A 27,395-nucleotide genomic window follows, 5' to 3' on the forward strand; every position below is an offset into this window, starting at 1 on the left:
GACAATGATTCTCTCTCCATCTCATGACACAAGGGTGTAATATTTTAACTTTCACATGGGGTCTACAGTACACACGGTAGACCGACAAAGGTCAGTCTTTATCCTTGAGACTTCCTCTTCACTCAAATAGAAAGAAAATAAATAAACTACACACAGAAACCCGCATTAGTCTTTGTTTTCAAGAGTCAAGACCCATGAAAATGCAATGAAATACGCCGTACCTACTGTAAATAACCAAACAATATATAGCCCATTAGCTCTGCACACTGACCCGACCTACTGATACAAGAGCGTACGCTGTACGCTTTTTATAAAAGCAATAAGCCATGCTCTGTGTCGTGCCAAACAACACCCATTAGCTGTTTTAAAAACACTGTAAACCACTGCCTTTTTGGGGCTCAATCCGGGAACACATCTGTGTCATTTTAGATTTGAGCCTAAAACCATTATTCTATACTTTGGCTATTCAAAAATAGCAGATATACAAGCTCATAGCGCGGCACCGAGTGCCGCGCTATGAGCTTGTAGATCTGCTATTTTTTATTTATTGTGAACATTTGTGCAAATCTTTGAATATATATATATTTTTAAGTGAACATTTGTAACTCAACTCTTTGCTTCTGGGGATCGCGGATTGACTGGGTTAAAGGCAATTATTTTGTAATCATGCAAAACCGCATGTGTACTCATCATAACCATGTGAAAATGTACCATTATTTAACTACAGGATTGTTTTTTCCAGCTGTTGAATATTAAGTGTATTTTGGTCCTTGCATCGGTTCATGGTAAAAAGAAAAAAGTGGAGAGTTGTGGCTATAGCCGTGTCATCTCTCGCTGTGGTTAAATTAAACCTTTTCGGATTCTGTGCAGAACAAACTGATCATTATATCATCCAACATGTTCAACATGTTCAATGTTCAACCCTCTGTGAGATGTTGTGGAGATCAGCTGAATTGCGCAGAGTCTGTGCGGATCGGATGATCTGCTCTGCATTAATGCGACCTGACTCGGTAGGCAAGCGAATGGATGGTGACATACAATGCCAATAGCCCCGGCTTTAACCCATTAAGACCGGGAACGCATCTGTGTCATTTTTAGATTTCTTTAGGCTATTCAAAAATAGCATATATACAAGCTCATAGCGCGGCACCGAGTGCCGCGCTATGAGCTTGTAGATCTGCTATTTTTGTAAAATCGTGAATATTTGTGCAAATCTTTGAATATATATATATATATATTTTTTTTTTAAACGTTAGGATTTAGAAAACATTGTTTTAATCGGCCTCAGGTCTTAATGGGTTAATATTCAGCAGACAGCTGTCAGTGAATCATTATTTTAAACTATCCAGCCTGCATGTTCGATGTGTCCCCCAACCGAACCCCGAAATAAAAACAAGTCAAGATATCGCCCGTTAACCAGGTTTCTTTTACAGGATGCCAGTCACGTACCCCGACCCAGTGCACAACGCTGAATAGTTCCTGCTCTTGACCCATTCAATCCGGGAACTGTCATTTTTATACTAATAATATCTACAAACTCAAAATATTTTGTTCCAGGGACCCCCCAGAAGCAAAGATTTGAGTTAAAAATGTATATATATATTCAAAGATTTGGACACATTTTCACTATTCTTTTTCTCCAAAAAAATAGCAGACCTACAAGCTCATAGCGCGGCACTCGGTGCCACTGTGAGCTTGTTGATCGGCTATTTTCAGCGAAAGCCTTCACCACAGTAATAGAAAACAGAACAGACACTAGTATAGAGCCCTGAGGGACTCCAGTCAACCATATGGGGTTTAAGTGGTTAAAAAAAACTCTCTACTACACCCGTGTGCACACACACACACACATTTAAACACACAGGGGAATGACTTGTAAGAGGGAGATGATCTCATCCTGTCAGACGGAGTTCTATATGAACCCAGTCAGCTGAGAACAGTGAGCCACTCACAGTCAGTCACTAACACCCACACCCACACACACACCCACACCTCAAAAATAAAGGCCACCATAGAAATTGACAAGGCGTTGGCACTGTTACCATACCTTGTGATCATAAGGTGCATGTATTCTATTTGTGTTCACAGCTGTTTAAAACATAAACGCGAACACACACACACACGCGCAGAATGGCCGCCGAGTTGGAGGTGATGATGTCATGCCCCGACAGAGGCCATCTCTGTTCCTCTCCTGTCAGAGTTGCATTGTTAATGGTAAGATGTTTACCTCCGTGTGGCCTACTCTGATTGGCCCGGACGGAGATGTTTACCTCCGTGGCCTCTCCTCTGATTGGCCAGGACGGTGCCACACACTTCCTGGTACCGGCGGACAGCAGAGCCGTAGGGGCTGGTACCACTCCACTCGGAACTGTCAAAGGAAGTGTGTGTGTGTGTGTGTGTGTGTGTGTGTGTGTGTGTGTGTGTGTGTGTGTGTGTGTGTGTGTGTGTGTGTGTGTGTGTGTGTGTGTGTGAGCAGTGGTGGAAAAAGTACTCAAATGTTTTTTTACTTAAGTAAAAGTATCAATACTGCAATATAGAAGTACTCTGTTACAAGTAAAAGTCTGGAATTAACAATTTAAATGAGTAAAAGTACAAAAGTATTGGGATCCAAATGTACCAAAAGTAAAAGTACTAAAACGTTTGAAAATAGCAGATCTACAAGCTCACAACGTGTCGCGATGCGATGCGATGTGAGCTTGTAGATCGGCTATTTTCAAATAGCCCAGGTATGAAATAGGGCTAAAGTGGTTAATGTATGTTTTATAATGTAATAATTTATATCTGCAAAGTAACTAGTAACTCAAGTTTTCAAATAATTGTAGTGGAGTAAAAGTACAATATTTGTGTGTGTGTGTGTGTGTGTGTGTGTGTGTGTGTGCGTGTGCGTGTGCGTGTGCGTGTGTGTGCGTTCAGAGAGCACTGTACAGTGGCTGCACTCTGTCTCAAACGAGGCATCACTAAAGTAAACCTCAAGGTAGAAAGAGAGAGACAGGTTGGCGAAAGGGCCTTCTGTGTGGAGTTTGCATGTTCTCCCCGCGTCTCCTAGGGTAGGTACCCTCACAAAAAACATACAGTAATCCTGGTCACTATACTGCCTCCCCCTGGCCAGCCGGGGCGCCTGATGGAGGGGAAGGGAACTGGTTGGAATAACGTGTTCCTTCCACGCGCTACGTCCAACCAGGGAAACTCTCCCCTGTCAGGTGACAAGAAGGTCAGACGGCTCTCATGCATTGAAGGAGGCATGAGCTCGGCCCTGGCCTCCCTAGGTTGGCAGAGGGAAGGTAGTGCCCAGGATTACACGCTTAGGCATTGGCACTAGGGTGAGAAAATAGGGGTTACAAAAATCGTGGGATAAAAATAAAAAATAAAAAAAGAAAGAGAGAGACAAGAGAGTTGGAGAGCAAGAGGGGGGAAGAAAGGACAGAGTGACCGAGAGAGAGAGAGGAGGAGAGAGAGAGAGAGAGAGAGAGAGAGGGAGAGAGCGTTCACTCTGTTATTTTTACATCCTAATTACTTAATATGGTAATGAATTAGATTTTGGTGATCTATTTCCTAATCAGTCAGGCCAATAAAGTATCCATGTCAGCAGCATTTTAAAAGACAGCAATAAAGTCTGAGAGCGCTGGAGTGGGGCAGAGAGAGAGAGAGAGAGAGAGGGGGGGGAGGAGAGAGGGAGAGAAAGATGAGGCGAGAAAAGAGAGAAAGCAGGTGGTCAGATCAAACAGGAAAGAGATGGAGGAGAGAGAGAGACAGAGAGACAGAGAGAGAGAGGGGGGGAGAGAGAGAGGGGGAGAGAGAGAGAGGGGGAGAGAGTGAGAGCACATCTGGACAGGCCGGTCATGTTCTGTCGTCTTCTCTCTCTCTCTCCATCTCCATCACCCCTCCCCCATGGCTCATCTTCCCTTTCATCTCCTTCCACCGTCCTTCTAATCTGCCAACAAACCCATACAGTTTCTCTCACTGTATCCCTGTATCTCTCTCTCTCTCCATTCAGTTCTACCTCTCTGCTACTATGTCGCACGACCCCTTTGTCAGTCGTCACATGACATAACCTTGTTGCCGGGCTTTTTCTATACAGGGTTAGGGCCGTCACGATTACAGATTTAAGTTGACGATTAATTGTCACACGAATAATTGCGATTAACGATTTAACTCATTCAGTGCCACTGGCCAAAATTCATTGTAAAAAAAAAACATTCAGTGCCACAGCCAAAATTCATTGTTAAAAAAAAAGTGCTTAGGAGCCGAGATACAGCCTTTTTCAGTAAGAAGTTAAACAAGAAGTGAATGGAGCAGAACATTTTCAAATCATCATATCTTGGGTTCTGAACATTTCTTTCAAAAAAAAATGTTGACGTATTTTACGTCCTGTGGCACAGGGCTTATTACATTGGACGTATTTTACGTCCAGTGGCACTGAATGAGTTAATTGTGTTTTTGGCATCGAACATTGGAACATACAAAACTTAATTTCAGTTTGGCTTTTAGGCTTCGTAATAAAACGTATTTGACAAATAACTTAAATATACAAAGAAATGACTGATTACAAGCTTACAACGTTCTAAGCTTGTAGATCTGCTATTTCTGATTTTTTTTTAATTTTGACGATTATGACGATTATGCAAAATATTGCGATTAGACAATTATGTAATAATTGTGACAGGCCTATATAGGGCTGCAACTATTGATTATTTTCTTAGAGATTATATACTATCGATGACTTTTTGATTGATCGAATAATTGAGAATTTCTCTGGGAAGCTTGTTCTTTAGTTTGTTTTTATAGATCACCGAATCGATGCCAAAACAAATTCTAATAGGTGTTTTATAATGAACTATATCGATTAGTCCGATTGACCACTTAAGCCGTGCTAATCTGACTCTGAGAGTTTTGTTGTTGTTGTTGAAATGAACAGTGTGAGAGAGCCTTGAAAGCAGCAGTAAAGCAGGTCAGAGAAAACCCAGGGTTGATCAATTTGCCCCTTCAGCACAAAGACTGATCAAAATAAAATATGACTGTCCAGGTGAATTCTCTTCAGATATCGAACCCTGCACGCCCAAAATCCCAACCAGAGATCCAGTTAAATAACATTAACAGATAAGGCTCATTATCCTACTTATATCCTACTTATATCGATCCCAAATGACTGGCCATGGGGGTCTATTTGCAGAATTGCCCCCGTCGTCTAGTTTCCCCACTCTTTTCGCTCTCAAGAGTTAAATTATTGTTAAACATCTGCATTACTTAACCCATTAAGACCTGGAACGCATCTGTGTAACTTTTTGATTTCAACGAAAAAAGCATTATTTTACACTTTGGCTATTCAAAAATAGCAGATATACAAGCTCAGCTTGTAGATCTGCTATTTTTGAAAAATCGTGAAAATGTTTGCAAATCTTTGAATAAATATTGTTTTAAAGCGAGCATTTTTAACTCAAATCTTTGCTTCTGGGGGTCCCTGGAACAACATATTTTGAGATGGGGGTCGGCGGCCAAATACATATCATTGTGGGGTTCCTTGACATGAAAAAGTTTGAGCACCACTGATATAGAAACATAAGTTGTTCAGAAAACTGTTTTAAAAACTGATTTAGAAGACATTTGTAGAATCGGCTTCAGGTCTTAATGAATGGTATGAAATGTGAGTACTTTTTCCACCTAACCAGTTGGGTCGGTGGATCACCGTGGATGGCAGCATGTAGCCCCTGGGAGAGAGCCGTTAAGGGTTTAAGTGTCTTTCTCAAAAGGAACACTTCAACACATTAAGACACCGCGGGCGGGGCGGGGCGGGGCGGGGAGGTGAACCGGTGACCTTTCTGATTACCAGACTGCCTCTCTCTCTACCCACTAAAGCTACGACCGCCCTGTACTGTGTGTGTCTGCCTCTGTTACGTCTCTATGTCCCTATGGTGTACGATATGTTTGTTATCTCTGACACACACAATTGCAAAGAACGCCCACATTGCGTACAGTTCAAAGAAAATGCCAGCATATCCCACACAAGAGAGACAGAATAGACACAACCACACAATGTACATAAACACACACACACACACACACACACACACACACACATACACACACACACACACACACACACACTAGACAGTAGACATATAGGATCAAGGCTCACACCAGAAGGTGTTTGTGGCTAATCTGACACCAGATGAACAAGTGTTGTGGTTTTAACCCATTAAGACCGGGAACGCATCTGTGTAATTTTAGATTTGAGCTATCCACCTGTTTCCTAGGCTTTTCACTTCCAGTGTGTGTTCCACTTCCTGTCGATTTGATCCAATGAAATCCAATGAAACTGGTCAGATGACTAATGATATCCAATGAAATCCGACAGGAAGTGGAAAATACACAGCCTAGGAAACAGGTGAATAACCACTGTTTTATACTTTGGCTATTCAAAAATAGCAGATATACAAGCTCGTAGCGCGGCACTCGGTGCCGTGCTACAAGCTTGTAGATCTGCTTTTACTGACATATTCTACACATGTCTTCTAAATCCTAATAGTTTTTTTTTAACTTATGTTGCTATAATATCAGTGGTTCTCAAACTTTTTTCATGTGAAGAACACCCAAAATTGTATGTATTTGGCCGCCGACCCTCATCTCAAAATATTTAGTTTCAGGGACCCCCCCAGAAGCAAAAATGAGTTCAAAATGTTCACTTAAAAATATATATATACAGTATATATATTCAAAGATGTGCACACATTTTCAAGATTTCATGACCAAAGTATAACAATAATGGTTGTGGTTACACAGTAAGGTTTGAATGGGTTAACGTAGCAGTTTGTCAACGTGCCGCCTGCACCAAGTCTCTCTGGTACTGAACAGAGGGATGAAAGAAAGGATTACCTTTCTCTCTCTCTGTATCTCTCATATATACTGTACACTATATACACCAAACACTCTCTTTGTGTATACTGTTGCTGTCGGGCAGAAGTCTTGTATGTCCAAAATCGTTCCTTTTCAGGAAATGTTCCAATTAATTCAACGCATCAATAAAACAAATAACTGTTTTTGTGGCGCGTTGTAAGCTTGTAGATCTGCTATTTCTGCTTTTTTTTTATATATTTGAAAATGTGTGAAAATGTTTTAACATGGAAACGATGATGACGACTATGCAAAAATAATCGCGATTAGGCGATTATGTAATAACTGTGACGGGCCTCGCCACATGTTGTCCTAAGACTCTTCATTTCCTGGTGGAAAACACACACACCTGACCACACACACACTGTTGCCTGCATTGGAGCAGCCCCGCCTCGTACTCAACAGAGCTCTCATCACTCTATTCGTCTCATTCGCTCCACTTGAAAACAGTTTGCGGGTCTTGTCACGGTGTCAGCTTGCTGCAGATAAGTGCACAGAAACCTCCTTGAACGGGTTTTTGACTGAGAAATACGAGATGCGTTCAGGACAAAAAGTCAATTAATATTGCAGCTTCCTCTTTCAATCTACTCCACACACTGCGTGCGCGATTTGGCTTTGACTTTTGTTCAGAGCGGCCAGCAAAACAGCATGAGTGCTGTTTGGAAATATGTCCTATTTCAAATTCAATCCAAGAACGCATACTGTGTCATTTTAGATTGTTTAGCTATAACCATTATTTAACACTTTTGGCTATTAAAAAATAGCAGATACACAAGCTCATAGCGCGGCACCGAGTGCAGCGCTATGAGCTTGTAGATCTGCTATTCTTTGTATATCTTTGAATATAATGTATATATATTTCTAAGGCGAACATTTCTTCTGGGGATTTTACAAATGTCTTCTAAATCCTAACAGTTTTTTTTTTAAAGACTGCTGTTGCTATAATCAGCGGTTCTCAAACTTTTTCATGTCAAGGACCCCCAAAATGATATGCATTTGTCCGCGGACATCTCAAAATATTTTGTTCCAGGGACCCCCATGAAGCAAAGATTTGAGCAAAAGATTTGTGTATATATTCAAAGATTTGCACACCTTATTGTTTTTCCAAAAATAGCAGATCTACAAGCTCATATGTCAGCTATTTTGTCAGCTAATCAGCTATTTTTGAATAGCCAAAGAAATCTAAAATGACACAGATGCGTTCCTGCCGGATTGAGTGGGTTAAGGCAAGTTAACAAGGAAAGACAGAGGATACCAATGGCAAAAACCCTCAAAGCAAACAGCCAGTCAAGTCTTTATGATCACATGAAGAGCGGCAAATCTATTCTGCTTGGCTGGTCATTCAGAACCATACATTTCCTTCAGTCAAAAGATTGTCACTGTCCCTTCAGTGTGGGACTGTTATGAAGGGCGGAAAGAAGGAGTCAAGTGACTTGCAAAAAGTACTGAGCCATAGAGTACCGGTTGACAGTTAATCAATATTAGGAGTTGCCCTGAATGTTTTATCATCCTCATGTGTGATGTGGTCAGGAATGAGGCACTTGAACTTGGCGAGTTCGCTTATCCTTGAGAGTAATGTTGAGATTAACGGTACCACCAAAATGAAACGTCTAATCAAATATATTCATATTGTGCCTGCCAACTTGAGTTATGCTTTCTAGATTAAAAAAAAAAAAGATATGCTTTCTAGCTATTTTTGAAAAATCGTGAAAGTGTGTGCAAATCTTTGAATATAAATATATTTTTGAAGCGAACATTTGCAACTCAAACCTTTGCTTCTGGGGGTCCCTGGAACAAAATATTTTGAGATGGGGGTCCGCGGCCAAATACATATCATTTTGGGGGTCCTTGACATGAAGAAGTTTGAGAACCACTGCTTTACAGCACAGCCACCTTGAAATGCTATCCAGACACCACTACACTACTGGATATACTGCACCTCTTCTGTATGGAGTGCTTTTTGGTTCCAAATTTAAGTGTCCTTGATTTTTAAAATGCAGCTGAAAAGAGTCCAATTAAAATGTGATTAATCACAATTTAATCACAGCAATTCATTAGTTAATTTCCTTATCGTTTGACAGCCCCAATAGACAGAGACAGAGAGAGATGGTGTGTATCTCTCTGTCTGTCGTCTGGCTGAGACAGGCTTAAGTACCACGTCCCAATGCTCACACACACACACACACACACACACACACACACACACACACAGTCACACACACAGACACACACACACACACACACAAAGTTAATGCCAGCCAAAGGCTCTCACAAAACAGCACCCTAAAAATAACCCAGTATATCAGCACACATAGACACAGAGATAGAGCGAGAGAGAAAGAGAAGGGGGCATAGAGAGAAAGAGAGAGAGAAAGAGAAGGGGGCAGAGAGAGAGAGAGAGAGAGAAAGAGAAGGGGGCAGAGAGAGAGAGAGAGACTCAAGTACTTTCAGGAGAGGCCCGCAGATGCTGAGGACATTACACCTTTGTTTCTGTGCCCAAAACACACACACACTGTTTTCCAACACACACATACTCATAAGCCTCTCTTGCTTTTATACGCTCACACACACACACACACACACACTCTCACTGATACACTCACTCTGTCTCGCACTCACACTTTCCCTTGGGGTCCCTCCCTACCTCCCTCTCCATCACACACAAACACGCGTGCGCACGCACGCGCGCGCACACACACACACACAGACACACTCCCCCTTGGGGTCCAGTTGAAATAGACGTCGTCAGACAGTCTGCAGTCCTCTTTTCACCACTATTCTGAATCTGAACAGAAAGTGGGTTGAGCACACGCCCGTCTCTCCCCTCTATATAGGCATCTGTCTCTCTCTCTCTCCCCGTCTGCATAGCCCCCCCCCCCATGCCTGTCTGTCTGTCTGTCTGTCTGTCTGTCCAAAGGTCTTGTTCCCGCCTATCAGTTCTCCCGGCCCCAGCCAGACAGGAAAGCTCATTGAGAAGGTCAACTCCTAAACCCATTGCATTATGATTGATGTTTCCCTTTACTTTTTAAGTGCTCGGTGAGACAACTGAAAGCTCAAATTATGAGCTATATATATAAAAAACTTCCAATATAATCTAAAGGTTTTATCAAGTAGGGCAGGGTTCCCCAATAGGCGGCCCGCGGGCCATTTGCGGCCCGCGAGAGGCAACTGTCCGGCTCGCGACGACTCCTGTCATATAAATAATATCTGTATTACTGTTCAAGCAGACTAACAAACACATCTGTAAGTAAATTGTTGATTCTGGACTTATTTTGATTTTCAGTATGTACAACTGGCTGCTGTTAATCTGTATTACTTTTCAAGCAGACTTATTTTGTCTTATCTATGTTGGATTATGGGGATTTGTTTATACAGTATTATGCATTTCGTCCATGCTCAGGTACTGTATATGATCTATACAGCTTACAATGTTTCCCATAACCCATTAAGACCGGGAACGCATCTGCGTCATCTTAAGATTTATTTGGCTATTAAAAAATAGCAGATCTACAAGCTCATAGAACCATTTTTTTTGTTTTTTTGTAAATTAATGCCCGACACGTTTTGAGCTTGTAGATATTCTACTTTTGCCGTTTTCGAATTTGAATCCTGAAAAAAATGAAACCGTTTTGGACATATGAGGTTTCCACCCGACAGAGATATCTTTTTTTTTTAAAGTATTAATATTCTAAAAAGGAAGAAAAAAGTTGCATACTCTGGCTCCATGTATATGCAGTGATTTATTTGATTGACGTTTCGGCTATTTTGTTGATCGCTAGGAAGGTCAAAAGGCCGAAACGTCAATCAAATAAATCACCGCAAGATTTTTCCCGAAGGTCAGCACCTCACCAAAGCCCTGGGAGTGCGTTACCGTTCCGGCTAACAGCTAAACTATTAATATTTAACATGAACATACTGGTGTCACCCACTGAATATAGTACATCTACAAAGTCACATCGCGATGCAGCTTGAAGCAAAGTGAGCTTGTAGATCTGCTATTATACAACACCCCATGCAACTAAGTATTATCAAGCCTTTAAAATAAATTATTTCATTTAAAGCTTTTTTTCCCCACACTACGCCTTAAACATACTGGATGGACCCACAAAATTGAATTTACAAATATTTTTGGTACATTTAATAAAAGGTAAGGTAAGGTAATTTTTTACATATGAAAACATTTTCCTATGGACCACCAGTAATTATGCCATGGACCACTAGTTGTCCGTGGACCAATGGTTGAGAAACAGTGCGCTGATATACAAGGCAATAGGCTCTATGCACAGCAGCTTTTTAATTTCACCCCCCTATACTGGAACCAACTGGAACCAAATGGACCCGGGTTACACACCTGTACCTAAGGGGCCATTTGGAACCCCCTCAAGGAACCATGAGGGTCCCTGGACCCCAATTTGAGACCCACTGGTGTAGCAGTGTTTTCAGTGAAAACAACATGCTCAATATCAGCTTGACTCTGTTTGACCAGAATGGAACAGAGCCTCCATTAGAATAGAATCATTGGTAAGTCCTGTGAAGGAAGTAAGGAAGAGGCCCAATTTCTTTCCAGTATGGCTGCTGTGAGTGTGCATAGAGCAGTGGTTCTCAAACCTTTTCATGTCAAGGACCCCCAAATTGATATGTATTTGGCCGCCGACCCCCATCTGAAAATGTTTTGTGCCAGGGAACCCGAGAAGCAAACTTTTTAAAATGTTCGCTTAAAAAATATATATACAATATGCACAGATTTTTTTTCAAAAATAGCAGATCTACAAGCTCATAGCGGGATGAGTTTGTATATCTGCTATTTTTGAATAGCCTAAGTATAAAATGATGGTTAAACTGGTTACACAGATGCGTTCCCGGTTTTAATGGGTTAACAGAACATGGATAGATGCTACAGTTGAGTTTACAAATACATAATGGCACCGAAAAGGTGCAGGCTGAAGCCGAGGGGTATTATGCTACGTAAATGCTGGTAAATTTGTATCAAAACAAAAGCACAGCAACATTAAATCTGGTAATATATTGTCTTGTTCTTGTTTCGTGTCTGTTTGCAACAACTTGTTTGCGGTGCCTCCGGTCTTGGCCAGGACTTCCCTCGTAAAAGAGACTTTTAATCCCAGCGGGACGGTATCCTGGTTAAATAAAGGTTAAAATAAAATCAATAAAATAAAGGAGGCATACTGGGGTGGAATGCACTCTCCAGTAACTGGGTGTGTGTGTTAAGTGGTTCCAGGTTAGACTACTGCTATCCAAACACCACCGACTGGAAACGCCCCTCCCTGTCTGCATAGCACAGATAGGCACACTAGGAAAGTGTGTGTGTGTGTGTGTGTGTGTGTGTGTGTGTGTGTGTGTGTGTGTGTGTGTGTGTGTGTGTGTGTGTGTGTGTGTGCACACGCACACGCACGTGTGTGAGAAGGATATAGAGACAAAAAGCAAGACAGAAATAAAGGTATATATATAGAGCGTGTGTGTGTGTGTGTGTGTGTGTGTGTGTGTGTGTGTGTGTGTGTGTGTGTGTGTGTGTGTGTGTGTGTGTGTGTGTGAGCGCGTGAGTGTGTCTCTGTGCATGTGTGTGTGCGTGCGTGCATGTGTGCATGTGAAGGAGACAGATAGAAATAAAGATATATATATATATAGAGTGCGTGTGTGCGCGCGTGTGTGTGTGTGTGTTAACGTGCATGTGTGTTTGGGAGGGTTTTTGGGTGTGAGCATGTGTGTGTGTGTGTGTGTGTGTGCCTGTGTGTGTGTGTGGGGGTGTGTATCAGACCATGGTAGCCAAGTTATTTAGGGATGCACCAAATACCACTTTCTCAGTCCAATACATAACTTTGAGTATCGTCCAACACCAGAGAACCAACCTGGCATTGCAGCCTTTTAAGTTTTAACCCATTACAACCGGGAAAACATCTGTGTCATTTTAGATTTAGCTATATAGCAACATTAGCTACATGTATAGCAACATTAGTTTTTCAGAAAAGAAGTTTTCAAATTTTCTTTGAAAATATTATGTTGAATCATTTTGAATTTCTTAACACAAATCTTCTCTTCTGGGGGGTCCCTGGCACAAAACATTTTCAGAGGGGGGGGTCCGCGGCCAAATATATCTCGATTTGGGGGCCCTTCGCACAAAAAGGTTCGAGAACTACTGATTTAGAAGGCATTTAATGGGTTATATCTACACAGGCGCATGATTTTTATGCAGACATAATCTACATAACGTGCTGCTTGGGGGCATCCTTGTGGAAATAGTAAAGTTATTAATGATGTATAATAAAATATAATATTTATATGTTCAAAGCTAGGACACAAAGTCCCTTCTCCAGTCCATACCTTTGCATATGAAGTAGAGATACATGTACCGTGACTACATTATGTCATACAACTTCCTTTCAGACATTAAATTGCACATACTATAGGGCTGGGTATTGACAAAGGACCTCACAATATACATTATTATTATTACATACAGTATGTATCACGCTACAGTGGTCATGATAGGATTCATATACTGAATACATGCAATATAGAGTTCTCAAATTCTACCCGAACCCTACCCGACGTTTTTGGGCCGAAAATGTATGCTAATTAGTCGGGCCGAGCCTCGGGTTCCGTGAAAAAAGAAACAAAAATGTACCCCCAAAATTTTTATTTCAACTGCCCCTAGAGGCCGAACGGTAAGGCAGACGGAAATGGCAGTTGGATGCAGCTCAAAGTGAACTTTATATCTAGTTTGTCGCCGTCCGACCTTCCTAGCCTGTGTTATAAAAAAGAAACTGAAACAGTATGAATGCGTACATACAGTATATGTTTGTATGTACGTATGTACGTATGTAAGTATTATCATCACATATAGTGCAGTCTTTTTTTAATGGTTCATTTACAACCAAAATATAGGCTACGTTTTTAGCAGTTTATGGCATCTCTACTAGATACTGGAATGGATACAAGGCACGGAATGGTCAATAATAGTTGTGGGGAAAAACAATATTGTAAAATAATATAGTGATACTTAGCTGTATAGATGTTTTTGCACAGCCCTATAACCAACAGCATGTCACATATCATGACTCTGAATGGGATGTCATAGTTGGTCACCGTCACATATGTCCTACTTAAGTCTTTAAGGACATAACGGACCCCGATTCCAATGACTGGTATCGGATCGGTGCATCTCTAATGCTTTTTCTACCCTTACATGAAAGTCATGAAACGACGCCTCTATTTTTAATTGATTTCTCACATGCATGACTCACCGGAGTCTCTGACACAAAAGGTGGCACACACTAGGAAGCTAGTCAAGGTGACCTGAAAGTGAACCTTGTTTGTTAAAAAGGTGTCATAAAGTTTTAAGTGGGCAGGGCTTCACTGGAGGTGAAAAAGAGATTCACACACACCCCCACTAACGGCTAATAAACAATTGTTTCTACCTCTCTCTACCTCCCTCTCCGACTGTCATCCTGTCATCCACACCCTCTTGTTATATCCCCTGTCTGTTTTTTTTTTACCCAGTCTCTCTCTCTATTTCTCATTGGTAAAGAGAGATACACACACACAAACACAAACCCAGAGCGAGGGAGTGTCACTTAAAAGTGGTGTATGAGGAGACCTACACACTAAGGGACAACAAAAACTGATAAAAATCCAATTTGAGTTATTCTGCTATTCTGGCAGCCCACCCCACCCCAGGGGGAAAAAGACAAACGTCTTTAGATTTTTGTATATACTCACAGCAAGTCATTGTGACATAATATTACTAAAAGATGAATGCCACTCATTTTCAACATTGAACTATGTCTTTAATACACCTTAGAATTGTTGTGTGGAAATAAGAAAAAAGTCCCCCCCCCTCCTCTATGTTTCCTAGAACTGGATAATTGATTGAGGTCATGTGATCTGATCAGTGACATATGCACGGTGTACTTTTGGCTGAGGCGGCGGATCTTGCCAGTTAGGCTTGACGAGGGACGATAGGCGGGAGCTGCAGCATGGTGTCTCTCCACCGGTGTCTGTGTGAGAGAGAAGCACCGCCTGCAGGAACCTCCTCTACACTAAGTTACCCCATTCAAGCCAGGAACGCATCAGTGTCATTTTAGATTTATTTGGCTATTCAAAAATAGCAGATCTACAAGCTCATAGCGAGGCATGAGCTTGTAGATCTGCTATTTCTGAAAAAGAAGTTTCAAAGATTAGTGCAAATCTTTGAATATATATATATATATGCATTTTTAACTCAAATCTTTGCTTCTGCAGGGGGTCCCTGGAACAAAATATTTTGAGATGGGGGGGGGGTCTGCGGACAAATACAAACCCTAACAGTTTCTGTTGTATTCAAATATTTGCACACATTTAAAAAAAAATTCAAACGAAATAGCAGATCTACAAGCTTATAGCGCGGCACTCGGTGCTGCGCTATGAGCTTATAGATCTGCTATTTTTTAATAGCCCAAAGTATCAAATAATGGTTATAGCTATAAAAAAAAATCAAAAATGACACAGTATGCGTTCCCGGATTGAATGGGTTAAAAGTTTTAATTTAATATCAAACAGCCATTGATTTATTGTGAACAATAAATCAATGGCCATTTATTGTACAGAGGTAGTGAGCCTTACCGAGCCATGTGGCCCATAGGTCAGGAGCCTATCTCCTGTTTCTGTAGCGTGAGGCAGCTTGATGAACAAGTACACCCCCTGGATATGACGCTAGTATGTCGCAGGGACTTACCCCTTGATGCTGAGTGCCAAGCATTGTATCCCATTTTAATAGTCTTTGGTATGACAAACCCCGACCTCCCAGTCTCAGGGCGGACACTCTAACCACAAGGCCACTGAGCTGGTATTGTAAAGTAGTAGTATTGGCCTTGTTGTATCTTGTTGTAAATGAACCTGAAAATAACACAAGCCCTGAATATTCGGAAATTCTGAATGTCTATGGCATCCCTAAGCACACCACATTAATTTGTCATGCAAGCGAAGCCTACTTTTCAATGTTTTGCTAGGACTCGGCCCACATTTAGGGCCGTTTGTGTGCACTGCCGCGTTTCGCAGAAACGGACTGAAGAAAATGCCTGAACATGGCCCTCATCGACGACCACAGCCAAAATAAACTGCCCTGCCTTCAGGCTGCAGACAGACGGACCGAGTTAAAAATGGAAACACGGGTCCGACTTTAAACGACCCTAAAGCAGGCTAAAGAGAGGGTGGGAAAAATGCCCTTCAGCTCCTGGCCAGTGGCCACTGGCCAAACAGTGGTTAGGTAAGTTGTGGCTGTAAGTAGGAAGTCTGGTCATCCAGTTCGGTGGGCAAGCCACCGCCATTTGAACGTCCTTTTGCAAATTCTTAAAAGCTAGAAGAGTAGGAGCGGCAAAAAAACAGAATTTTGCACAAAGCCAACAACTGTCACCACAGTAAAACAACAACAACCTATTCCTGGGTGTTAACTATTAGATTTAGGTCTAAATGGAAAGCAAACGTATGTTGTATTTGGCCACGGACCCCCATCTCAAAATACTTTGTAATAGGGACCCCCAGAAGCAAAGATTTGAGTCAAAAATCTCCCCTTTAAAAGAATATATATATTCAAATATTTGCACAAATGTTCAAGATTTCTTTTTAAAATAGCAGATCTACATGTTCATAGCGCGGCACTCGGTGCCGCCCTATGAGCATGTATATCTGCTATTTTTGAATAGCCAAAGTATAAATTATGGATAAAGTGGTTACACCGATGCTTCCCTGGTTTGAATGGACTAACAGCACCTTGATGTCATGTTTATTTTTTTAAGCGATATATAAATAGTTATTATTGCTAGTAGGAGTCATTCTGAGAGGACTGGACTATGAACGTAGAGAGGCTAACTACAAGTGATGACTCACAACAGCACTTTCCGAGAGATGTGGACAGACAAGAGGGATGATTAAGTATTTAAATGTGTCCTGATAACAGGATGTTCACATGTGATGTGAAATAATAATAATGCTGAGGTGGCACCTTGTGCGTGGCTACCTCAAACTCACTGACACAAGTGCATCATAGCACTACAGAGAATTGACCTGGCCTTGTTTTGTCGCGGCTAAACAGATTAACTCATTCAGTGCCAGAAAGGAACATTGTCTATAACCGGCAGTGTCAGCCACTCACATTTGAAAAATCATAGAATATTATTAGTTAGTACTAAGTTAGCCAACTGGCAGTGTGCAAAAAGGATTTGGAGCTGATTGGTCTAGCGGTTTGTGAGATTAATTCTGGACCACAGACCGACAGACAGACCGACCGACCTACCGTCTTATAGACAGCTATAGCCTCTTCCAGAGCCACACAGTGAAAATGATAGAGATAAACGAAAGGGCACTTTTCCTCAATAATGTGCTTTTGCTTTCCACTCTCTAGCCAAGATTAGGCCACCACGCTCTACTCATGGTTTGTCAATCGATCAACCAATGAAACCAGCCGATCCTCCTGCACTCGACCGTCGATCAATCAATCAATCAGTCTACTCCTCTCTCTCTCTCACACAGTGTCCTTAAAAGGTCTGAGTCAGACTTCCTTTATTCACGGTACAATACAGGAGCTGTACAGGAGGATATATCTAGGTGGTGATGGACCAAATCAACGCTCACACACACACATAGGGACATCAATACACTCTGACAGACTGACACACAGGAACAGCAGGAGTCCAGCACCCATTCAATGCGACGGGAGAGAGCAGGACAATAACCTGACTCTCACTATACACATCTTAGCTCAATACGTATGGATTGCTGGCTGGAGTGTTCATTCATTTGGACTCTCTCACTCTCAAGAGTCAAATTAACCCATCAAGTCCGGGAACGCGCCTGTGTCATTTTAGATTTCTTTGGGCTATTCAAAAATACCAGATCTACAAGCTCGTAGCGCGGCACTTGGTGCCGCACTACAAGCTTGTTTTGAAAAATCGTGAAAATTTGTGCAAATCTTTGAATATATATATTTCGAAAAGCGAACATTTGTAACTCAAATCTTTGCTTCTGGGGGGTCCCTGGAACAAAATGTTTTGAGATGGGGGTCCGCGGCCAAATACATATCATTTCGGGGGGTCCTTGACATGAAAGAGTATAAGAATTACTGATATAGCAACATAGGTTTTTTTTTCTCAAAAAACTGTTGAGGATTTAGAAGACATTTGTAGAATCGGCTTCAGGCCTTAATGGGTTAAACCACATGTAAGCCCTTTGTATTCAATGTTTGTCTGTCTATAATGTCCCCAATGTATTCACTGTCTCCCAATGTAATGTTTCCCAATGTAATGTTATGTATTCCTGCAAATGTATCCCTCTGGTTGTATGTCTGTTTCTTTGTGAGGACTGCGGATGAAAACTAGCATCTTTGCTAAATCCGGTGTATTTACGTCTTGACGTTCATTAATATGCATTGTCCTGTCCAAATAAACAAATGAATGAATGAATGTTGTACGAAAACAGCCAATCTACAAGCTCGTAGATTTGGTTGTTTTCACTAGAAAGAAGAAAAATTAAAGAAGTAAATTAAAATTTTAATAAAAAACATTTAGAAAATATTTGCCTATAATGACATGCCCAAAACCGGGGACGCCAGGTTGAAAGCGATTATAAGCACACTTAGGATTTCACCCCTGAGTACTGTAGGGTGGTTTGTTAGTTAGGTTTGGGGAAAGGTGAGGCGAGAGGGTAATTAAGAGATTTTCAACGTTCATTTCGTCGCGTAGTTATATTTCTGACACTGATTGCTGTGCTCTAGCCCTCCAGCTGATTTCTCCTTCCCGTTTCCCTCTGCCAACTGAACTCGGTTTGACACAAGCCAGCTGGCTTGTGGCTGGCTGTTGCTGCCATGACAACACTGAAAAGTACAGGCGTTGGGGTAAAGTAGACATGGGGGGGTGATTTAACCCGTTACGACCGGGAACGCATCTGTGTGTCACTTTAAGATTTATTTGGGCTATTCAAAAATAGCAGATATACAAGCTATCTGCTTTTTTTTTTTTATCGTGAAAATGTGTGCAAATCTTTCAATAAATATATTTTTAAAGCGAACATTTTGTAACTCAAATCTTTGCTTCTGGGGGTCCCTGGAACAAAATATTTTGAGATGGGGGTCCGCGGCCAAATACCATTTTTGGGGGTCCTTGACATGAAAAAGTTTAAGAACCACTGATATAGCAACATAAGTAAAAAATAAAAAAAAAGTTTTAGAACTGGATTTACAAGACAATTTTGTAGAATCGGCCTCAGGCCTTAATGGGTTAATGTCATAACTTCTCCATAGCAGCTTGAAAGACAGTGAAGCAATCACAGTGCCCTCGGCACAATGCAGTTGGGGTACGGCGGTAAGTGTGTGTGTGTGTGTGTGTGTGTGTGTGTGTGTGTGTGTGTGTGTGTGTGTGTGTGTGTGTGTGTGTGTGTGTGTGTGTGTGTGTGTGTGTGTGTGTGTGTGTGTGTGTGTGTGTGTGTGTGTACACAAACACAATACCGCACTTCTCACCTTGACAAGATGCAAGCTGAGCGACTGAGTGCAAAACTAGGGCTCTGACACTGACGGTACAGATTTTTATTACTGCAGTTAAAAAGCATTAAAACGTTAATGTGTCCCAGCGGTTCGGCAGTTTACAGTTAGTGCACCCTCTCTCCATCCCCATCACACACACTCATCATTTCATATCTCACACCATTATGCACTCCTAGAGTCCTACAACTTTCACCAGTCCCCCCCAAAAAAAGATTATACGAAATAATTTCACAATTTCACAATTTCGCCAATAGTATAATAGTAGCCTGGTAAACCATCCCCGCCACGTGAATTCACATTTCCATGTGACACATGAAAGCTATAATAGTATAATAATAATAATTATTATTATTATTGTTTAATTAAATAATGAATTAGGACATAATGAGCTCAACTCCACGATGTCCATCACATAACTGCTGTATAACATTAATGTGGTTATTACAAAATACCCACACATACATGGATGAAAGCGTGTGCACATAGGCATGGGCACACTAGAACTTACTCTCTCTCTCTCTCTCTCTCTCTCTCTCCTTAGGTCTATGACCAAAGGTCAGCCAGCTCTCTGACAGGCCATCAAACATGTCAAACTCCCATTATAACCTCACAAACATGTCATATACACACACACAAACTCATTGCAAACCACCATTTAAAGTAACTAAGTACATGTACTCATGTACTGTACTTAAGTACAATTTTTAGGTATTTTTACTTACTAGGCTACTGGAGTATTTCCAATACTCTTACTTCTACTCCACTACATCTCAAACACATATATTGCACCTTTACTCCACTATTGTTATTTGAATACATTAGTTACTAGTTACTTCGTAGATTTTGATTATTATTACAAAACCACTTCAGACCTGGGTACTTTGGCAATTTGAAAAACGACGATCTACAAGCTCACAACGCGTCGCTTTAAATCTGAGCCAAGTCTCCTGCAGGAGGCGTGTCTGAAGCCTGTCCTGGTACAGGAGTCTCCGGACGTAAAAACAGATGATGACGTGAGCTTGTAAATCCGCTATTTTCAAAGGATTTTTAATACATTTGATTAAAACTTGTGAAATGGGACGTTTCTGCATAATCGAGTACTTTTGGTACATTTTGATGCCAATACTTTTGCACTTTTACTCAAGTAAATTTTGAATACCGAACTTGTACTTGTAAACAGACAGATTCCTACTATAGGGTATCGAGTACTTCTTCCTCACTGAACCCCCCCTCCCCCCACCCCCTGCGCATGATGTTGGTGGAGCTGCTTCAATCCAAAGGCAGAGGAGAAGTCATCATTCTTTGTCCGCGTGTCACAAGCCAGGAGTAATCGAGGTGGACAGTCCCAATCATGAGACTAAATGGCTTTAAAAAATGTAATTTACTTTCTCCAGCCGTGCGTGAATGTCAAGGCGCCAGCGCCGACACAAACAGGAGCAGCCCCTCTCTCTCTCTCTCTCTCTCGCTCTCTCAGAGAGGCTGCTGCTTGCTTACCCTGGCCCTCCTCCAATGAGGCCAGGTTCAAATACATCCACTGCCAAGACAGTGGTTCTCAAAGTGGGGTGCGGGGACCCCCAGGGGTCCTTGGAGGGGTACCAGGGTGTCCCCAGCAAAATTAGTTAATATAGCGACTGCGTCACAATCATTTGAACTACTTTAACCATTATTTTATACTTTGGCTATTCAGAAATAGCAGATCTACAGCTCATAGCGCGGCTATGAGCTTGTACTGTATATCTGCTATTTTCGAATATTCATAAATATTTGTGAAAATCTTTGGAAAAATAATAATATATGTGTATATATATATATATATATATATATATATATATATATATATATATGTGTATATATATATATATATATACACATATATATATATATATTATATAGATATATACAAAGCAAACCTGTTTAACTCAAATCTTTGCTTCTGGGGGTCACTGTCACAAAATATGACATGGGGGTCCGCAGCCAAATATGTATCATTTTGGGGGCCCTTCACATGAAAAGGTTTGAGAACCACTGCTCTTACGACACCTAAAGTGTAGGTTTGTCTTTGTCACAATTATTATATACGGTAATAATCGTAATCACAATTATTTGAGATAATAGCAATATTAGTTTTGCGTAACTTCTGTTTACGAAGGCTAAAAGCCAAATTGAAATGTAATTTTTGTTCAGAATCTTCCAATAATAACAGAAACAATTCAATCGTTAATCGCAATTATTTGAGTGACAATTAATTGTCAAGTCAAATTAAATTGCATAATCGTGACAGCCCTACTAAAACCACAGGGTCAAATGTCAATTATATTATTTTCCTAGCAAATAATTTCCTAGCAATATTGGATTATCTAAATTACAGTAAGACATTTTAAGACCACTTTATTATCCATTTCATAGTGGCTAGAGTGAAATATAGGTTAAGACCAATTTTGCCAGTAGAATAAACATCATGAATGGCAGACGAGAGAGGATGCAAGGCTGTGTGACCTGGTGGATTTCTCTGCATCAGTGCATTTAAAAAAAAAAAGAGGATGTTTTCAAGACATCGGAGATTGAATTTAAGATTATTTTAAGACCTCTATGACAGAACGTATCCGTTTTTTAAACTTTTTTCAGGAACCTGCAGGCAACCTGCCAATCACAACAGTATACTAATAAGTCGTAACGTTATTCCCTGGCCACCATCTATCATAAAAAAGATGTCCAAACATTTTAAAACGGCATTTACAAAAGGCATGTCATAACAAAATGTATTTACATTCCCCGCGTACCACTATGCTAACAGCTGCTGAACTCTACGTGGCTTCAGTGGGCTGTTATAAACATTATTTGGGTTATTTGGCTACTTCTAGATGCAAATATATCCCATTGTTTTCCCAACTCGCATTCAGAAAGCCCCCCAGCTGTCTGAGGCAAAATGTGTGTCACCAATGAAATCCAAGAAGGGTGGGTGACACACGTGTCTCTATTCAAGCAGAGCAAAGCACTTAGAATGGCAACCGGACTGGCTACTATCCTCATCATTACATCATTTCAATGATGTTTGATTGACTAAAAGGTCAAGGTATCTGACTGGACTGACTGACAGTGGTGGAAAGTAACTAAGTACATGTACTCAAGTACTGTACTTAAGTAAAATGTTGAGGTATTTGTACTTCACTTTAGTATTTCCAATTTCCAGTGCTTTTACTTCTACTACATATCTCAGAGGCAAATGTTGTACTTTTACTCCACTACAATTATTTGAAAACTTCAGTTAATCAGTTACTTTGTAGATTTTGATTATTATTACAAAACATACATTACCCACTTCAGCCCTATATACATTTCGGCCATTTGAAAATAGGTGATCTACAAGCTCACAATGCGTCGCAAAATGTTTATGCCAATACTTCTGTATTTTACTCAAGTACATTTTTAATTCCGGACTTTTACGTGCAAAAGAGTATTTCTATATTGCGGTATTGATACTTTCACTTACGTAAAAAATGTGAGTACTTTTTCCGCTGTCTGTCTGTCTGTCTGTCTGACTACCAGACTGGCTGGGAAGAATGACTGGACTGTCTGACTGTCTGAATAACTGCTCTCCAAACAGCCTTATCTTTGTCACCATATCAACAGGGACAATGAAACCTGCAGCCTTCAAAGAGCCTTTTGCCTCCCAACAGTTAAATACCAGGAAACAGGTTGGCAGCTGCCGGGTGGGCTTGGTCATTAAACAGACGGTCACGCACTCAGAAGGTCACAGATCCAATCCCCCCCATCCCCCCGCCCCCCCCCCCCCGCCTACCCTCCAACAGCCAGGTACAGGCTTCATTTGATATGACCCTCACACGCGGCACGTGGGTTCCCCATCCTTTGTGGCCCTTGCACTCACAAAAGGGAAAGGAGAAAATCAATAGTCTGCAATGATTAAGCGAGGCACAGCTTAATGGCAACCAGCAAAGGCCCTGGCCAAGTTCACAAAGGAACTGTGACAAAAACACGAATGTTCGTGTATGTTTCAGGCTCCAGTCACCTTTGTGTGTGAAAGACTTGGGGACAAATAACGGATGTGATGCAGGCAACTTCAGACACACACACACACACAAAGAAACCAAGTAGCCAAGGTACCGCTTATGTCATCATATGAGATCTCACTGCCTACACTGTCTCCAGGCATGACAGGAATGAGGATGCTATCATATGCACAGTGCACTCCATTCTGGCACATTCACACTCCTCCCGAGACAACGCTCGAGTGTGTGTGTGCATGCGCTTTCCAAACCAGTTGTCTTAAAAAGAAAATAACACCCCCATATCGCTGTGATTTGGCTGAGACACACAAGAGGGAGCACTCATGGCGCGTGGAGAGGGAGCACTTGTTTTGGTTCAATCTGATAATAACCAATCCCCGTCCTCGTCCTCTCCACTGCACCTCGTCATCTCACTCAGACGGCTGCGGCGACTCGCTCTTCTTTGTGACACAAAGGCCACCGGCTCCCTCAGCGCAGGCACTCAGCTCACCTGCTGGCAGCTTGCTCTGGGCGCACGTCATCGTGAGAGAACCTTAGGCCTCGGTGTTGGTGCACTTGCCTTGTTTTCAAGTGATTTAACCACTCATGCATGGATGACGCATTTGTTGTAAAAACCTTTCACCTAACCCAGATTGTTTAGTGAACCAAAACGTGCGGTTCTTCCTCAAAACAACCGGTTTGGTAATCGCTTACACACACACCACACACACACACACACGCACACACGGATGCTTTTTTTCAAGGTTTCCATGCAGGCCATATTTTTGGACTTCTAGGAAATCTATGTCACTGATATTTTGTAATACAAAAAATACACAATTTTACCCCCTAAAAAAATACAGAGCTCTGTCTCTAGTCGCTTCTCAGCAGCAGATTGAGAACAGCCCGTCCTTCCTGGGCATGTTTATAATTACAATTGAGGCATTTCGCCGCAACTCTAACAAAGAGTGACTTATTAATAGTTACACACAGCGACACAGCACGTTTCAGCTCCTTGATCACCAACACCGAGGACTATACGAGAACCACATTGCCCTGGCGTTATGTCTGTGATCTCCAGCAAGAGCATTAAAGAGTCAAGTGTGAGAGCGGAGAAGAGGGTGGTGGTGGGTCTGTCTAGGACAGTGGTTCTCAAAGTGGGGTCAGGGGACCCCCAGGGGTCCTTGAGGGGGGTTCCAGGGGGTCCCCAACAAAAGTAGTTAAAATAGCATCACAATCATTTTAACCACGTTGGCTATTCAAAAATAGCAGATGTACAAGCTTACAGCGTGTTACTTTGTTTTTAGTTTTCTTTCACATAAATCTTCTCTTCTGGGGATCCCTGGCAAAACATTTTCAGATGGGTGTCTGCGGCCAAATACATATCAATTTGGGGGTTCTTGACATGAAGAGGTTTGAGAACCACTGCTCTAGGATAACCTATGGCCAGGCTGCAATATGATGATGATGATGATGATGATGATGATGATGATGATGAGAGTAATACAGGCCATCACTTTCTCCATCGCTGGAGGCTTTATTTTCCTCATCAATTCTTAAAATGCCGGTGTGTTCACATTATCATAGGGCAGGCCGGACCATTACTGTCTAGTCTAGCCTCTACACAAAATCAATGCACAATCTATAGAGTCCAGAATAGATCAGCCCTGCCCGCACATTACCTTGAATGCCATGCCTTCAGAGAGACGGATTCACTGGAATCCACTGTGAAGGAATGTGTGCTGAGATAGGATAGGACCGGTCTGTCTACTTGGAAAAAGTAGCCTGATTTATACTTTAGTTGCACACTGGTGTTGCACGCCATGCAGTAAATAGCAGATCTACAAGCTCACAACGCGTCACATTCGTGACGCGTTGTGAACTTGCAGATCTGCTATTTACTGAGCACGACACTGGCACCATAAGTATAACTGGGGCTTCAGTGGGCTTACACAGCAGCTCACTCACATACTGTAACTCATGATTGATACTCACAATCGAGATGCTTCTTTTTGGGTCCGCTGACTTCATGTGTGGTTGCCTTGCAGCAGGCCTTGCTGATGGCTGACCCGGTCATGCTGTGCTGAGCAGCCGCGAACCGATCTGTGATGGACTGGCCCGACATCCTCTCTTGTCTCTTTCCTCGCCTCTCTCAGCTAAAATAGCTCAATAATGATGATCCCCGATCAATGGATCTCGTCCCTGGGGGGGTCGGATTGGACAGACGTGACTTCACTGTCAAGTGGAGGAGGGAGGTGGTGAGGTGAGGGTGGGGGGGGGGGGGGGTTAACGTCTGAAACCCCTCTTGATTCTGTGTTTTTGATCAGGTCACACAGGTGGCAGCCAGGAAGGTCAAAAGTCAAACCTCTCTTGGATGTAAAGCCAGGACACAACAGTGAAAGAAAACCAGCAATTAAACGGCTAATTGGTGGTTCTGGTTCGGACTTTGTTATTATCCCTTAACAACTATATCTCGTCATCTATTCTAGTAAACAACCACACACATCTAAACACACATTAACACCACTCACTCACTCTCTCTCACTCACACACACACATACACACGCACGCACACGCGCACACACACTACACAACACGACTAATCTAAAGCCTCTAGTTTGTGTTAGCTAATGTTTCCGTCGAACCAGGAAAGAGTCCCAACACGGCGGTGTGATTCGCTGTAAACACTGGAATTCACTTTCTGGCCACAAATAAACATAGCTAACCTGAACCTGGGTTGTTATTACTTTTAACTCTCTTGGATTAGCCTTTGACGAGATAACAACACAAAACAAAAATGTAAATCCACCCGGATTAAGAAAACAAAAAAAAATCACAGTCCTTTTTTTTGTAGCAACAACCCCGAGACCAGTTAAAACAATCACACAGGAACAGGAGGGGAGAAAAAAAAAATCCACCAAGAGTTCCTCCTCCACGTCAACTTGGGCTTGGGCTTTCTTTGACTAACAGCAAAGCTTTAGTTTAGAAATGTGTGCTAAAAACCTCCATGTGTTCTTACACGTTGTGTAAGAACACACCAACAAAAAGAAAGTCAACCAGAGAGGAGATTATGTCGGCGGCTGGTGGCTGGTGGTGGGCAGCCAGCTGACAGCTGCTGCTTCTCCGGGGGAGAGAGGCGACAGAGAGCCGGTGGCTGGGTTATAGCCTCTCTCTGGAGGAGCTAGCGGCGGAGGCTAGCCGTGTGAAGCTAGCTTCAAGAAGTGCCTTGAATTAAAAAAGAAACCTCCGAACCCGCTGGTTATAAAAGTCCAAATGACAGTCTTATTCGGCTTGGTCCTTCTCTTCTCTTCTCTTCTCTTCCACGGCCCCCGTTGGTGTCAAGTTTTAAGTGTTGCCGTTCGGCGGCCGCCTCGACATTATCGGTTTGTTCTTTCTTTTAGCGACACACCGTCCAGCAGCAGCAGTCTGTCCTCCCCCGGCTGTCTGTGTGGAAGAAGAAAGTGGGGCTTTCGTTCTCTCTCTCTGCTCGGTCCGCTCCGCTGGGCTGGCTGCAGACTGGCTGGCTGTCTGACTGGATGGCTGGCTCTCCTGCTGCTGCTGGCTTCAAATCCCATGGCCTGGAGGGACGGGGCGGACGGTCGGCTGCGCCAGGATTGGCCAGTAGCGGGTTGTCAGGCAACCGCTGGATGTCACATAACTTTACACAAACTACAGAGAGATATATATATATTATGTTACAGTATGATTGAATGATTGTAAAACCGGTCAGATTGAAAAAAGGAGGGCTCGTTTTCTTCGAGTTCACCTCCCGGCCCGCGCTTCCCCGCTGCGGGTCCCCCTGTCAAAAAAAGAAATTATGTCTTGGAGGTACCAAGACATGGGGGGGGGGGGGGGATGATTTACGATTCTGCCCCTATCGGGACAAAACTCGGACGGCGTGAGTCGGCTGAAGGTGACTTGGCAAGGCTTGGCACCAAGCCCCCAGAGTTGCTGAGAAACATTGAAGCTGCCACCCC

General features: G+C 42.2%; 1 protein-coding gene across 8 annotated transcripts in view; it reads right to left on the reverse strand.

Moving 5' to 3' along the window:
- The window catches only part of LOC308101972 (phosphatidylinositol-binding clathrin assembly protein), a 137,394-nt gene extending 110,463 nt beyond the window's left edge, over positions 1 to 26,931 (reverse strand). For all 8 annotated transcript variants that reach the window (XM_080451534.1, XM_080451532.1, XM_080451528.1 and 5 more), the window contains exon 1: positions 25,414 to 26,931. In XM_080451534.1, coding sequence (XP_080307660.1) covers positions 25,414 to 25,543 — 130 coding nt within the window. In that variant the 5' untranslated portion in view covers positions 25,544 to 26,931. The remainder of the gene's footprint in view (positions 1 to 25,413) is intronic.
- Between the last annotated feature and the right edge of the window lie 464 nt (positions 26,932 to 27,395).

Source organism: Gymnoscopelus braueri (assembly GCF_963280865.1).
Source record: "Gymnoscopelus braueri genome assembly, chromosome: 15".
NCBI lineage: Eukaryota > Metazoa > Chordata > Actinopteri > Myctophiformes > Myctophidae > Gymnoscopelus > Gymnoscopelus braueri.